At 46.1% G+C, this 14,078-nt stretch overlaps 1 protein-coding gene across 1 annotated transcript; it reads left to right on the forward strand.

Annotated features, from left to right (window-relative positions):
- The first annotated feature begins 1,622 nt into the window (after window positions 1–1,622).
- Window positions 1,623–11,702, forward strand: LOC120914582. Its single transcript, XM_040325262.1, has 3 exons — window positions 1,623–1,893; window positions 8,159–8,190; window positions 10,228–11,702. The coding sequence occupies exons 1-3, from the start codon at window positions 1,623–1,625 to the stop codon at window positions 11,179–11,181; spliced, it is 1,257 nt and encodes a 418-aa protein (XP_040181196.1). The 3' UTR covers window positions 11,182–11,702.
- The last annotated feature ends 2,376 nt before the right edge of the window (window positions 11,703–14,078 follow it).

Below are 14,078 nucleotides of genomic sequence, written 5' to 3' on the forward strand. Positions count from 1 at the left end.
ATTTTTGGTATGATTTTCTGATTGTGTGTACGGGCCATTAGGCTTTGTTCACACAAGCGGCTGGGGGCGGTAAAACAATGCAGTTGGGCGACGGGCTTTACAACCCCCAAACGGTCCACCTGAACCTGTGCATGTAACCACTCAGGGCTGTACATACGGCATTCCGAAAATGAAACGACATGTTGCATTCAACGGGTGATACCGCCAACACACAACCAATGCAAGTCAATGGGGCGTACCATGACCACGAAAAACGCATGTGATTGCGGAATGGTACTTTGACATTTACTGGAAGAAGACATAAGGCCCTATGAAGAGCTATTTAAAGTGGATTGCTCTTCAGAGGCCTCTACTTGTTTGAATATGCTCTTAACTACTTACTGCCCTCCCACTGTCAAATGACAGCAGAGCGGAGCGTTTTGACTCCCGTACGGTGCCCAGATTAGCCGCGATCGCAGGCGCACTCTGTTCCTGGGACACGGCGCGACCCCGATCTCGACAAAAAGACGTGGCCTTGGCTCTTTGCCAATGTGTCCAATCACAGCCGATCACATGTAAACAAAGACGTGTAGTTTATCTGACAGAGTGTGAGGTGAGGAGAGTCGATGATCGGCATCTTCTCACAAGGGATATGTGAAAGGTAATCAGGGCACTGATCCATGAGTGCCCTGATTACAATGCAGCTCCAGCAGAGCCCAACAGTAACACCAGTCAGTGCCCATCAGTGACACCAGTCTGTGCCCATCAGGGAGGCCAATCTGTGCCCATCAGTGAGGCCAATCTGTGCCCATCAGTGAGGCCAATCTGTGCTGCCTTTCAGTGTCCATCAATGCCTGCCCATCAGCGCTGCCTATCAGTGCCCATCAATGCTGCATATCAGTGCCACCTATTAATGCCCATCAATGCCTGCCCATCAGTTCTAATTAATGCCGCCCATCAGTGCCGCTTATCAGTGCTGCATATAAGTGCCTCCTCATCAGTGTCCATCAATGCTGCGTATCAGTGACTCCTATTAATGCCCATCAATGCCTGCCCATCAGTTCTAATTAATGCCGCCCATCAGTGCCGCTTATCAGTGCTGCATATAAGTGCCACCTTTCAGTGCCTATCAGTGCTGCATATAAGTGCCTCCTCATCAGTGTCCATCAATGCTGCGTATCAGTGACTCCTATTAATGCCCATCAATGCCTGCCCATCAGTTCTTATTAATGTCGCCCATCAGTGCCGCTTATCAGTGCTGCATATAAGTGCCACCTTTCAGTGCCTATCAGTGCTGCATATAAGTGCCTCCTCATCAGTGCCCATTTGTTCCGCCTCATCAGTGCCCATCAGTGCAGCTTCATCAGTGAAGTAGAAAAATTACTTATTTACAACATTTTCGGACAGAAACAAAGAAAAACTTTTTATTTATTTTTTTATTTTTGGCATTTTCTATTTTTTTTAGCAAAAAAATCAAAAACCCAGCAGAGATTAATCCTCATCAAAATAAATCTCTATTTGTGTAAAGAAAATTATTAAAAATTCACTGTAGCATGACCGTGCAATTCAAATAGCGACATCGGAAGAATTACCCGGGCAGGAAGGGGGTGAAAGTGCCCTGGTTTGAAGTACTTTTTATTGCCATGGTGGCATTTTGCTCCCGACCTTTCTCGGTGACCACACAGGAAGTTAGGGGAAATCTCCCCTGTGATGCAGAACAGCAACATAAACCTGATTTTGTTCAGGCAATCGTACCATCCATGTTTATTCCAAGATTTGCCAACACCTCTTCTTTGCTGCCTCTTGCTAATGTCCTGATTAGGGGGCTGAGCCAGCACAGCTGTCCCTACTCAGGGTGTTATATCTCAGCAGGTGGGAGCAAGGTGCTGTTTGCTCAGAGTTGTACTCTTTGTGGTGAGTAGTTGCAGAAAAATATTGTGTACAGCAAGCTTTGTAACACTAACCTTCAACTTGGGGAAGTTACAAATCTAAAGGGTAGTGCAGGTTTCAGTAAATGTTAGTATTACTTGTTTAAGGTTGGGTCCTAACTAGTATATTGTTGGGAAGCTGTGTGATCTACATTTGTGTGTAATACTGTTTGTTTTTGTTGTGCGTGTATGTGTGTTTTTTTTTTTTTTTGTATAGATTTATTTATTTTTTATAAACTTGCTGTCCCATAGTACCTGCTGCTGGGGAAAAAAAGCAGACATGCTGTATGTATTCTAATTGCAACACCCCAGCATTGTGTGTGTGTGTGTGTGTGTGTGTGTGTGGTTACACAGCTTTTTGTTCTATGGGCCCTAGCTGTGACTTGCCTTCATTTCCATGCACTGGATAATATGTAACTGCACCGTGTGAATTTGTACCCTTAAAGTGGTTGTAAACCCATTTTTTTTTACTTTTGCCTATAATAAGGCCTACCTGTAGGTATAAAGAATATCTCCTAAACCTGTACGGTTTTGGAGATATTCCCCTCGCAATGCGCCGCTGATTGCAGCGGCGCATGCGCAGGGGGGATCCTCGGCTGAAGGGCCGACCCATGCCGGAAAGGAAATCTCCCGCGCGCATGCCCGGGAGTGACGTCATCGCCGCTCCAGCCAATCACAGCGCTGGAGTGGCGATACCTGGAAGACACGCTCAGCGTGGACCAGGTAAGCTACCTACCTCGTTCCGAGGTAAGTATTTCATAATGAGCTAATATGCGGTGCATACTAGCTCATTATGTCTTTTTCCTTGCAGGTGTAAAAAAAAAGAAAAATTACCGTGTATAACGCGCTCACGCGTATACCACGCACCCCTAAAGTTGCCCCCAATCCTGTGGAATTTTTTATTTATTTTTTTGTACTTAGTTTTGGTGTCTTGCGCGGCGTCCATCAGCGGCTTCGGGTGTCCTCTTCGTTGGGTCCGGCGTCCTTCTGCGGCTTCGGGTGTTTTCTTCGTTGGGTCCGGCGTCCTTCTGCGGCTTCGGGTGTCCTCTTCGTCGGGTCCGGCGTCCTTCTGTGGCGTCCTCCCCGCTCGTTTCCCGCGCCGACATATACAGAGCGCAGTACACTCGTGTATTGTCGGCAACTCTCGTGCTGACGTCCTGTAGGTCCAGGACGTGAGCGCGGAAGGTGCCGAGACTGCCCGACTATACCCGAGTGTACTGCGCTTGGTATATGTCGGCGCAGTATTCAAAACTCGGCGCGGGTATCAGCGTATACCGCGCACCCATGATTTTGCCCTGATTTTCAGGGCAAAAAAGTGCGCGGTATACGCCGATAAATACGGTATATGTGGGTTTACAACCGCTTTAACACTGCTGTGTGTGTGTGTGTGCGCATTTCCTGCATGCTGTGGTGCGCTCTTAGGCTAGGTTCACACTATTGCGATGCAGAAAAAACAGTGCGGGTTCCTGTATTGCATGTCTCAGGGCAGTATGAAATGCCTGCCAATGTGAAATGCTGTGGGTGTCAATTCAAAGTTGATGACACCCCCAGATTGATATACAGATCACAGTGCAAACTGTCAAATGATGCAGGAGTTTGATTGCATAGGTGCGGACACCCATGTGATCCGATTCCTGTGTGGACCAAAAGTGTCCTGCACCGTTTTTGTCCTAATGCAATGCAAATTCAGCCATATGATCTGTATGGCTGAATTTGCATCGCACAATTATCGCATGTGATCTGCACGGCAATATGGTGCAAATCGCATGCAATGTCTGACATCACAAAATTGTGAACCCAGCCTCAGAAAATGCTCCAAAAACACACGGTTAAAAAATAGTGTGTGTGAGATATCTATAGATCTATTACACATGCTTTATTATTTAATTGTGTGTTTTTGGGGTGTGTGATTTTATTCATTTTTTTAATTTGTATTTATTTTTTTATTTAGGATTCGCATTGGTGAAATATATCAGGGGCTATCTCTTGGGCGAGGGTTCTTCCCCCGATTCCTTGCACCCTCAGCACATGGTCCTCTGCTACTGGACACCACCTTTCTCCTGGAGTCACAGGAGTCCCCTCCAGGCCTCCGAATCCTGGGATTCGCTCCTCACATGGTCAGGCTCTACTACAGGGGTCTCAAACTCAAATTACTTGAGGACCACAACACAAGTTTTCATATCCCATGGGGGGCCGCATGCAAACTTTCAAACTTCAAAAACAGTACTGGTGTCAGCAGACGCATTATTAACCCCTAGTATTGTTGTCAGCAAACACATTATTAACTCTGACCACTGCACTGCCGACGTACCACTGCACTGCCGACGTACCACTACACTGCCGACGTACCACTCACCATCAAGGCACAGCATCAGGGTACAGTGCACATCAGGGTACAGCACATCAGGGTACAGGGCACAGCACATCGGGGTACAGGGCCCAGGACATCAGAGCACAGCACATAGGGGTACAGCACAACAGGCCACATCAGGGTTCAGGACAGGGCACACGGCACATCAGGGTACATGGGCCACATCAGGGCACATGGAGCACACCAGGACACAATCAGGGCACATGGCACATCAGGGTACCCTGATGTACAGATCCCAGCACATGAGGGTACATGGGGCACATGAGGGTACATGGGGCACATGAGGGTACATGGGGCACATGGGGGCACATGAGGGTACATGGGGGCACATGAGGGTACATGGGGGCACATGGGGGCACATGAGGGTACATGGGGCACATGAGGGTACATGGGGCACATGAGGGTACATGGGGCACATGAGGGTACATGGGGCACATCAGGGTACACATGAGGGTACATATGGCGCATCAGGGTACATATGGCGCATCAGGGTAGATATGGCACATCAGGGCACATCAGGGTACATGGGGCACAATCGGAGCACATAAAAGCACATCAGGGCACATGAGAGCACAGGTCAGCGTTTACTTGTATTCTTCAAATGCAGAGAATTGCGGGAAGCGTCTGTCATAAGTTCACTTCTCTGTCATGTCACGCTGATACTCCCCGGCGGCCCCCCCTCTCTTCTCGTCCATCCCAGATGTCACAAATGGGGATGGATGAGAAGAGAGGGGGGGCCGTCGGGGAGTAGCAGCTTGACATGTCAGAGAAGTGAACTTATGGCAGACACTTCCCGCGATTCTCTGCATGCATCTCGATCTACACTTCCGCGGCCCCCCCCTGCCCTGCCTGCGGGCCATTTATACCCGGTCCGCGGGCTGCAAATGGCCCGCGGGCCGGTACTTTGAGATCGCTGCTCTACAATATTTAAAGGCCATCTCCCCACCTTCTGGACTGCTCTTGCCCAGGGATTTGCAGATGTATCTTGAATATTTAGGCCCTTGTTTCCGTACCCCCACCCACTAAATTCTGGAACTGTCCTGAAGCCAGGGGGATGTAGTAGACTTGGCCTGCAGAGCCCAACGTCCCTTGACCCCAGTTGCACTGACTTCAGACTTAAGGCACGCTATAAGAAAATCGGACAAACCTTTTTGTCCGAGGAACTTTCGGATAGTGTGTACACAACTTTCAACTGCAGATTCCGAATTTTCGTACGAAAATTCCCAAAGGGCCAAACTCCAAAACATTTCTCATACGGGAACAGAATGAATGGTTTTCATTTAGTGTGTACAGTTTTCATACAAGAAAAAAAACCTTTGCCATATAAGACTTTTCGTACAAATTTTCCTGCATCGGTTCCAATTTGCTGTGAAACAATGAGGCATATCATCCGATTTTTAGTGTACCCCACTTAAGGCTGGTTTCACACGGGTGGTCTGAACAGGTCTACCTATAGGTTTTCCAGGTGGACCTGAACGGACCAGCCATTCTCTATGAAGCCAATTTCAGCAGACATGTGACCGCTGGCATCTGATCCTATCTGCCAAAAACAGATGGGGGCTCTGTCCAGGGGATCGGACAGGCAGTCTGTTTCCATCTGACCACCCCATAGAGAATAGTGGGGCTGGGTCCACTCTGCATTATCGGAGCAGACAGACTTGTCCTCCGCCTGCTCAGAGGGGATTCTTGTGGCTGCAGGAAAGAAGAAAATTGCATATGTATGGTAAGGTGACCAGATTTTTAAAATTAAATCCAGGGACATAATTTTTTTTTTTTTTTACTAGTAATGACGGCAATCGGCAACTCTCTGCCTGCCGCCGCCCGCCTCACAGCCTGTCAAGTCTCACTCTCCGGGCCCTGGCTACTACTAGGTGGGATGCGGAGGAAGATCCCTCCACCAGGGAAGGCAAGGAGATAGGCAGGCGGCTGGCCGGGACTTGAGCCAAGGCAGAAGAACATGTGAGCGGAGCTAGATGGGCATGCGCCCAACCAGCACATGATCATCAGAAAGGGGCACAGATAATGGGGGGGGGGGGGGGATACACCCCCCTAAGCTAGTAGGAGTGGTGGAGCGGGGGGGTGTACTTTTTTTTTATTTTTTTTTTATATTCTGCACTGAATGTCTTTGAACTTGCCCCTGTTCAAATCCAATCTGGGGACAGACTTGGTCTGGGGACAGTGTCCTCAATCCGGGGACTGTCCCCTGAAACCAGGGATGTCTGGTCACCCTAATGTATGGCCTACCTTAGGACGGCCATAAACAGTTCGAATCTGGGCAAGTTCAACAGGAACCAACCAAGAGTTTAACCATTAGTGGGCAGGCTCGATGCACCAAGTTGATTGCTCAACTTTGGTACAACCAGCCCCCTGCATTCACCTCCTATAGCTGTCCGCTATATTCTACTTCTCCCAGTGGGAATGGCTTCCCTCCCTGCTCCCAGTTTTGAAAAGCGCTGATTAGTGTAGATATAAAGAGGTAATTTTTTTTTTTTTAATTCTCAATTAACCACTGTATTAGCCTCTGAATTTAAAGATTTAAAGTCCAAAGTCTAGATATGCCTACTTGTTGGCGATGGTGTGTGTGTGTGTGTGTGTGTGTGTGTGTGTGTGTGTGTGTATATCTTTATATCTCTTCAAGCAAGTGCTAATTTGTAAAGTTGTTTGTTTTTTCTGTTGTAAATAAACCTGTAGCACTTACCTGCTCTGTGCAATGTTATTGCACAGAGTGCCTAGAACCTCTTTTGGGGTCCCACTGCTGCTCCTGGCCAGAGGCGTTGCTAGGGGGGTGCAGTCTGCACCCGGGTGACACCCGCTAGAGGGGTGACACCATCCCGACTATTTTTTTTTTTAATATATATATTTTTTTTTTTAGCTGACATGCCCAGCAGGTGACACCCGCCAGAGGGGTGACACCGGGGCCGCCGCACCGCTAAACGCCATACTGTATTGTTTGGAGCGGTGCGAGCAGGGCATCTAGCCGTGAGGGGAGGCTGCCTGTAACATTCCTCAGTCTGGCTATCCCTGTGTGAGCCAGAGTTGGTGGGCAGAGCTGTGGGTGTGGCTGCATCCTCTTCTCCTCCCACAGACTCCTTCACCATCGATGATGCTGCAGCTCAAGCAGCTAGAGGTGAGGACACAGCAGCCCCGCCCACAAGCCCGGGTCTTCATCTGCATTCATGCAATGTAGGTAAGTTACTCTGCAGTGTTCCAAGATGCCCTGTGCCCCCCACTTACCCTGTGCCACCCCAAACTATCCTATATCACCCCAACATGCCCTATACCACCTTAACCTGTCCTGTACCACCCCACTACACCAACCTGCCACTATACCACCCTATACTACCCTAACCTGCCACTATACTGCCCTATACTATAATTTACAGGGGCTGGTTTGGGGTGCGCCCCGTGCCCATGCGCTGCCTGCTTGGTGCTGGGCAGCCTAGACAGAGGGGGGGGGGGGGGAACACCATGTTTTACCGCACTGGGTGACACCAACCCTAGTGACGCCACTGCTCCTGGCTCCCCCTCTTCATGATGTGCATCGATGGGAAACTGCTTCCTATTGTGACACACCTCCAGGCTGATGTGTCTATACAGTAAAGCTCAGCCCCACTCCTGATCCCTTGTCACAGGATTTGACTGACAGCAGCCAATAGCTCTTGCTGCACTCGGCAAAGATGAGGAGGAGAGAGCTGCTGCAGACATGCACAGCACTGGATTGAATTTGTAAGTATGGGGAGGGGGGATATGAGGGGGCGATACACATGCTAAAACATTTTTTACCTTTATGGGAATACTTTAAGGCTTAGGCTTTTCGACCGCTTTAATTCCTAATTTTGGCATTTGCTGCAGTCCTAAAGCTGTATTCTTTCTTTTTCAGGATTCTGTTCAGTCACAGCAGTTTTCCAGATGGTAAGCAAAGAGGACTTTGTGGTGATATCTCTTCAGGATGACGTGACGGTGTACCTGACATAAATGTTCAGTGGTAGCCATCTTGTGCCTCAGCCCAGTACCACTGTTCATTTTCTAGGACCTAGTGATATCACTGGTGGAGGTAGAGGAAAGCAAAGACCATTGGTGGTTTAAAGCCTTTCCACCCCAGAAAAACTTTCTTAGTGTTCCACTTTTTTCGTTTTTAGGTGTGCCCATTCATAATGGTTAATTTTAAGCATAACATAATTTACACTTGGAGCAAATCCTAACAACTTGGAATGTGTTATTCAGGATTTATATAGCGCCAACAGTTTGCACAGCGTTTAACAAAAGTTACATTACAATTTGGTACAAGAGGAATTGGGAGGGCCCTGCTCGCTAGAGCTTGCAACCTAAATTAGCTGCACAGACTTGGCATAGTGATATCACTGGAGTTTCCAAAGGATGGAAGAGACTGTCGGGTTGTTTAACTCGGGTGGAAGCCTCAACATAAGTTTTTATTTTTGTCGCATGATATTTGCAGAGTTTTTTTTATGGGTAAAAAAATAGTTTATTGGATTTTAATGCACAAAAACAAAATATAAAACCCGTTATGCCGAGTAAATGGTTGCCAAACTTGTCGTGCAATCGCAGCTTACATATGCATGTGGGACCTGTATGTGTTTGCATTTTGCACATTAGCACAGGGAAATAAAAAAATAAAGGGATATAAACATCATCCCTTGTAATGGCATGGGCTGTGACAGGCCTTCTTTATGGAGACGTCTGGGGTCTTTTATACCCCGATTCTCTCCTCTAGCATCCAATGCTGCCCATTAGACACATAAGTCTGGCTGGTAATGACCAGGTAAACAATGAATTGAAACGGTGCCAAAATCCTCATCACTTCCTGTTTCTGACATCACACAGTGGGAGGAACAGCCGTTCCTCACTGTGTGCCTAGAGGTGGATGCTGCCAGTCGCATCCTCACCAGGCTCTCCATCTGCACGGAAGAGCCCGGTAGGAGGGGGGTGGGATCTCATTCTGTCTGTAAAAGTAATCCAGCAGCTTGTTGGCTGCCAGGGTTACTTTTGCGGCGAAGTCCCAGGTTTTGTGTTCTCAACAGAAGGAGGGGGAAAAATCCTTTCAATGATGTCAACCAGAACTGTCCTGTTTTGGGAAGCTTTCCTCACTTCCTGTTTGGCTATGAGATGGGAAGTAAAGGAAAATATTCCCAAGGAGAAACGGAGGCCAGAAAAACTGACTAGGGTTATAACTTACTCCAACATGCAAAAAACTGTTTGTTTTGTTTTATGAGAGATTTCTTTCTTTTTTTTTTTTTTTCTTTTTTTTCTTTCTCCTCTTCACCTTTTTGTTTTCTCCTCTTCACCTTTTTGTTTTCTCCTCTTCACCTTTTTGTTTTCTCCTCTTCACCTTTTTGTTTTCTCCTCTTCACCTTTTTGTTTTCTCCTCTTCACCTTTTTGTTTTCTCCTCTTCACCTTTTTGTTTTCTCCTCTTCACCTTTTTGTTTTCTCCTCTTCACCTTTTTGTTTTCTCCTCTTCACCTTTTTGTTTTCTCCTCTTCACCTTTTTGTTTTCTCCTCTTCACCTTTTTGTTTTCTCCTCTTCACCTTTTTGTTTTCTCCTCTTCACCTTTTTGTTTTCTCCTCTTCACCTTTTTGTTTTCTCCTCTTCACCTTTTTGTTTTCTCCTCTTCACCTTTTTGTTTTCTCCTCTTCACCTTTTTGTTTTCTCCTCTTCACCTTTTTGTTTTCTCCTCTTCACCTTTTTGTTTTCTCCTCTTCACCTTTTTGTTTTCTCCTCTTCACCTTTTTGTTTTCTCCTCTTCACCTTTTTGTTTTCTCCTCTTCACCTTTTTGTTTTCTCCTCTTCACCTTTTTGTTTTCTCCTCTTCACCTTTTTGTTTTTTCTTTCTCCTCTTCACCTTTTTTCTTCTATATATGGACATTGACAAATCTTTTTAGCATGGTTGTTGTGCTAAAATTACTTATCTTATATTTAATTTTCATTTTAGGGTATTTCAAAGGGACTAGGCCCACTCTGCATCTTCCTGAGTACGGAGGAAGGGGTCTCATTTCAGACGGATAATGAGATGTTCTGGTGTTCCTATTGTAATGGGAATAAGTACAGAATCCATGCCCGAGAGATGAAGGACCTTGGTAGTAAATTCCATATATCCTTACTCCAAAATGGCAAGGTCTTATTGAAGGATTTCCGAGACATGTATGTAAGTTGGGTGAACTGTGATGGAATCCTTTACTTGGAGACAGAGAAATGCATCCCTGATACATTGTGCGAGTTTGATGTGTTCAACGATGGGGAGAAAGTGATATTAAAGGCATCCAATGGCCTGTATGTTTGCAGATCTTATAAAAATCGCGAAGACATCATTGAGGTTGGTAAAACTCGCATTGTAGATTGCTGCCGGCTTCGTACTGGAATGGGTGACTTGTATCCTCCTTGTTTCGATATCTCTAATGTGGAGCTTAATGATCTGTCAAAACTCAGTTGCCGACCATGTGTAATAAAGAAAGCGATCTTTACCAACAAGACTGAGGAGTCTGAGAGCCATGACTTAACCCTCAGCTGGGAGATTCGTACTACAGAGACCACCCAATGGGAAACAACTTGGGGCCTGAATGCCACACATTCCACCACAGTCTCCCTTATGGCTTTTCAAGCCTCCATGACCTACAATGGCACTTTCCGAAAGGTTGCATCCACAAACCAATCCATTGTCGAGAAGAGGAGCATTACGGTCAATGTTCCAAAGCGCACCAAAGTCACAGCTCAGCTAATTGTGTCTAAAATGGAAAATGCTTCGATCCCCTTTACTGCATTCATCCGCAAGACAAAGATTAGTGGTGAAACGGTCGACCTGGAGGAGAAAGGTGTGTGGCAGGGACTAGTGTATGATAACGTATCTCTGGAGACCAAAGAAGAGCCGCTGTGGTGTACACTGCTGTAAAGCATTACAGTGCAGCAATTGAAGTCTTGGATGCAAGTCTTATGGCTGCTGATGGTTCCCACCACAGGGCTAACCATGTCCAACAAGTGTCATTGCTGTTGACAGGTGAGACAAAGACTGCCCAAGATATCTTGTGGATGTTTTAAAAAAAAAAAAAAAATTCAACGTGAAATGTGTTTTGATTACACATATGGTATTCATTGCCTTTCAGCCTGGTCAGAAAATAAGGGCACTAGTTGATATGGCTTGAAGCTTTGACACCTGAGTAATATTCTATATGACCCAGCTTCTTATGCAAGAAATACAAAGAAGATCTGAACTCTGCTCAGCTACAACACTTTTGCAGTATCATTGGGGTTGGGTCCCCAGGAATGTTTGGGGGGTGGGGGTCTGTGGTGCTGTTGACTTAATGTGTGTGTATATTCATGTACTCATGTTGCTGGGACACTGCTGTTCTGTATTTGCACTTTTACAATTCTAAAAAAACGACTATTTAAAAATAAAAGCAGTCTGCACTGAAATATATCTGTGTAGTGTTGCGATTTGTCTGGTAAATGAAGTTTTTAAAGGTAAACTCCACTAATAATCCCAATTTCCACCTCTCAGGTGCTTGTATTGGCACTGTCAATTTACACAGCCATACACACTATAGCAGGGCTCAAAATTTCAAGTCTTGAGCCACTAGCCAGGCCTCAAGAGTTACTCGCCACCAGTTGCCCTACCCTGCTCCGCCCCTAATTCTGCTGCTAATCACGCCCTCGTAAATTATCTTGTGAAATGACACTTAAATGTTTTATGCAGAATTAAGTTACAAAAATAAAACAACTTTATCAGTTCCTCTCAGCACGTGCCGTGCCCCCCCCCCCCCCCTTGCGGCCTCACTCTTTTTTTCTGCTTTTACCAAGCTATTGTCCCTTGATCTGTCTTCCAGCAAAATCAGTAACATTAGCAAAGGAGCATTTGCAGGACTGGTGAGGCTAAATATTTCTGGAAATCTCCTTGGAAATGTTACAACCAAAAGTTTTGAAACCCTGTGGGCTTCCCCTCTTAAAACCTTGGATCTTGGTGTAAATAAACTCATTGCCACTCACTGTGCCCCCATTGCGGCCAGATCATGAGAGGAGGAAAGCCACAGGATCACAGAGCGGTATATCACGCTGTTACAACTTGCGTTGAAATGTCCTCTGCTCGCTCACACAGCCCCGCCTCCTCCTGACCCCGCACCTGTAATGGACAACACATCCCAGTATTGGAGCGGCGTTCTGTCTTACAGGCACTGGGTCAGGAGGAGGCGGGGCTGTGAGCAAGAAGAGCGGAGGAAATTTCAATGTAAGTTGTAATGGCGTGATATGCCGCTCTGCAATCCTGCGGCTTTCCTCCTCCATGCTCTCTGCCATCGGGGCAGTCACAGCTCCCGATCGACCCTGACTGCCGGCAGTGCTCGCCCCCTCCAAGGCAGCCCAGCTCCTTGCCAGACCTTATTTTCCACTCGCAGAATGCGAGTAGGTGAGTGGAAAATTTTGAGGTCTGCACTATAGTATACATTTAAATCAGTCCCTGCCCTCGAAGCTCATAATCCAAGGTTGCTAACTCTCATTCACACAATGGGGAAAATTGTTTGATCCGAATGTATGTATCCCACCTACAAAAATGACGTGTTTATAATTTATTTTTTTCATAGGTGTATTTTAAATGATAGTCAGAATATCAACCAAAAACACATGATATAAATTGATTTGGGTTCAGTGAGTAAAATGGCATATGTAAGTATTTGATCCCCAAGCCAAACATGACTTGGTGGAGAAACTCTTGCTGGCAAAAAGAGGCAAGCTTTTTGTAGTTGGTTACCAGGTTTGCATACATCTCAGGAGGGATTTTGATCCACTCTTTACAGATCTTTTCTAAAATCTTTAAGGTTTCTTGGCTGTTGCTTGGCAACTTGGTTTCATCGCCCTCCATACATTTACTATAGGATTAAGGTCTGGAGACTGGCTAGACCACTTCATGACCTTAACGTGTTTCTTCTTGAGCCACTCCTTTGTTGCTTTTGGGTCTTTGTCATGCTTGGAGACCATCCATGACCCAATTTCAGTGTTCTAGTTGAGGGAAGAAGGCTCACATCCAAGATTTTACAATACATGGCCCTGTCCATTGGACCCTTAATACAGCAAAGTCGGCCTGTACCCTTCTGTGGTTTTTAATTTTTTTTGGTTGATGCTCTGTCTAACATTTAAAATAAACCTATGATAAAAAATCTATAGACCCTTAATTTCTTTATAAGTGGGCAAATCTACAGGTGATCAAATGTACCCCAATGTATGGGGCCAAGCTACACTTTCCAAAATCTTGTGACTCAAGTTTGATCTTGAAATGTGCATCTGATCTGAAACATGTCATTCTGAGGTTGTGATATTGAGGAGGTCTGTGCCATCAGCTCTTGGCTGCTGCAGCTGCCATTCGGCGTAAGGGAACTCTGCAGCTGATGATTACATACCGACTAATGAACTGCCTCACCCTGCTCTCCACATGCTCGGTTCCTCTCTATCAGCACTGTGCTAAAAATGTAGAGGCTGATCTGCTGACAGCCTAAAGATTTACTACTTCTTAGGGGCTCTGGGCTTCAGAAAAATGGCAGCCTCCAGCAAGAACGGGAGCAATGCTGGAGGAAATTTCAAGCGCACACTAATTTTTGGTAGCATAATTAATGTATGTTCCTTGTTATGGTAAAGTTCATCTTTTAGATGAACTGTTAGTTGTTGACTATTGTGCATCAGATCTACAAACTTTTGATGCAGCCCAGACCGTGACAGGAAAGAACTTGCAAGTGAGATTCAGGTCTTGGCTGGGGATAACACAACTTGCTCAAACTTGTGCTGCATTCACATTGGGCTTAAGAC

The sequence above is a fragment of the Rana temporaria genome, chromosome 9, assembly GCF_905171775.1.
Source record: "Rana temporaria chromosome 9, aRanTem1.1, whole genome shotgun sequence".
NCBI lineage: Eukaryota > Metazoa > Chordata > Amphibia > Anura > Ranidae > Rana > Rana temporaria.

Bases quoted from the DNA above. Each gene is read 5' to 3' on its own strand.
- LOC120914582 (XM_040325262.1), top strand. From the start codon at position 1,623: ATGGTGGCATTTTGCTCCCGACCTTTCTCGGTGACCACACAGGAAGTT. The intron at 1,894-8,158 runs GTGAGTAGTTGC...TTTCTTTTTCAG, and splicing joins TCAGAGTTGTACTCTTTGTG to GATTCTGTTCAGTCACAGCA. The intron at 8,191-10,227 runs GTAAGCAAAGAG...TTTTCATTTTAG, and splicing joins TCACAGCAGTTTTCCAGATG to GGTATTTCAAAGGGACTAGG.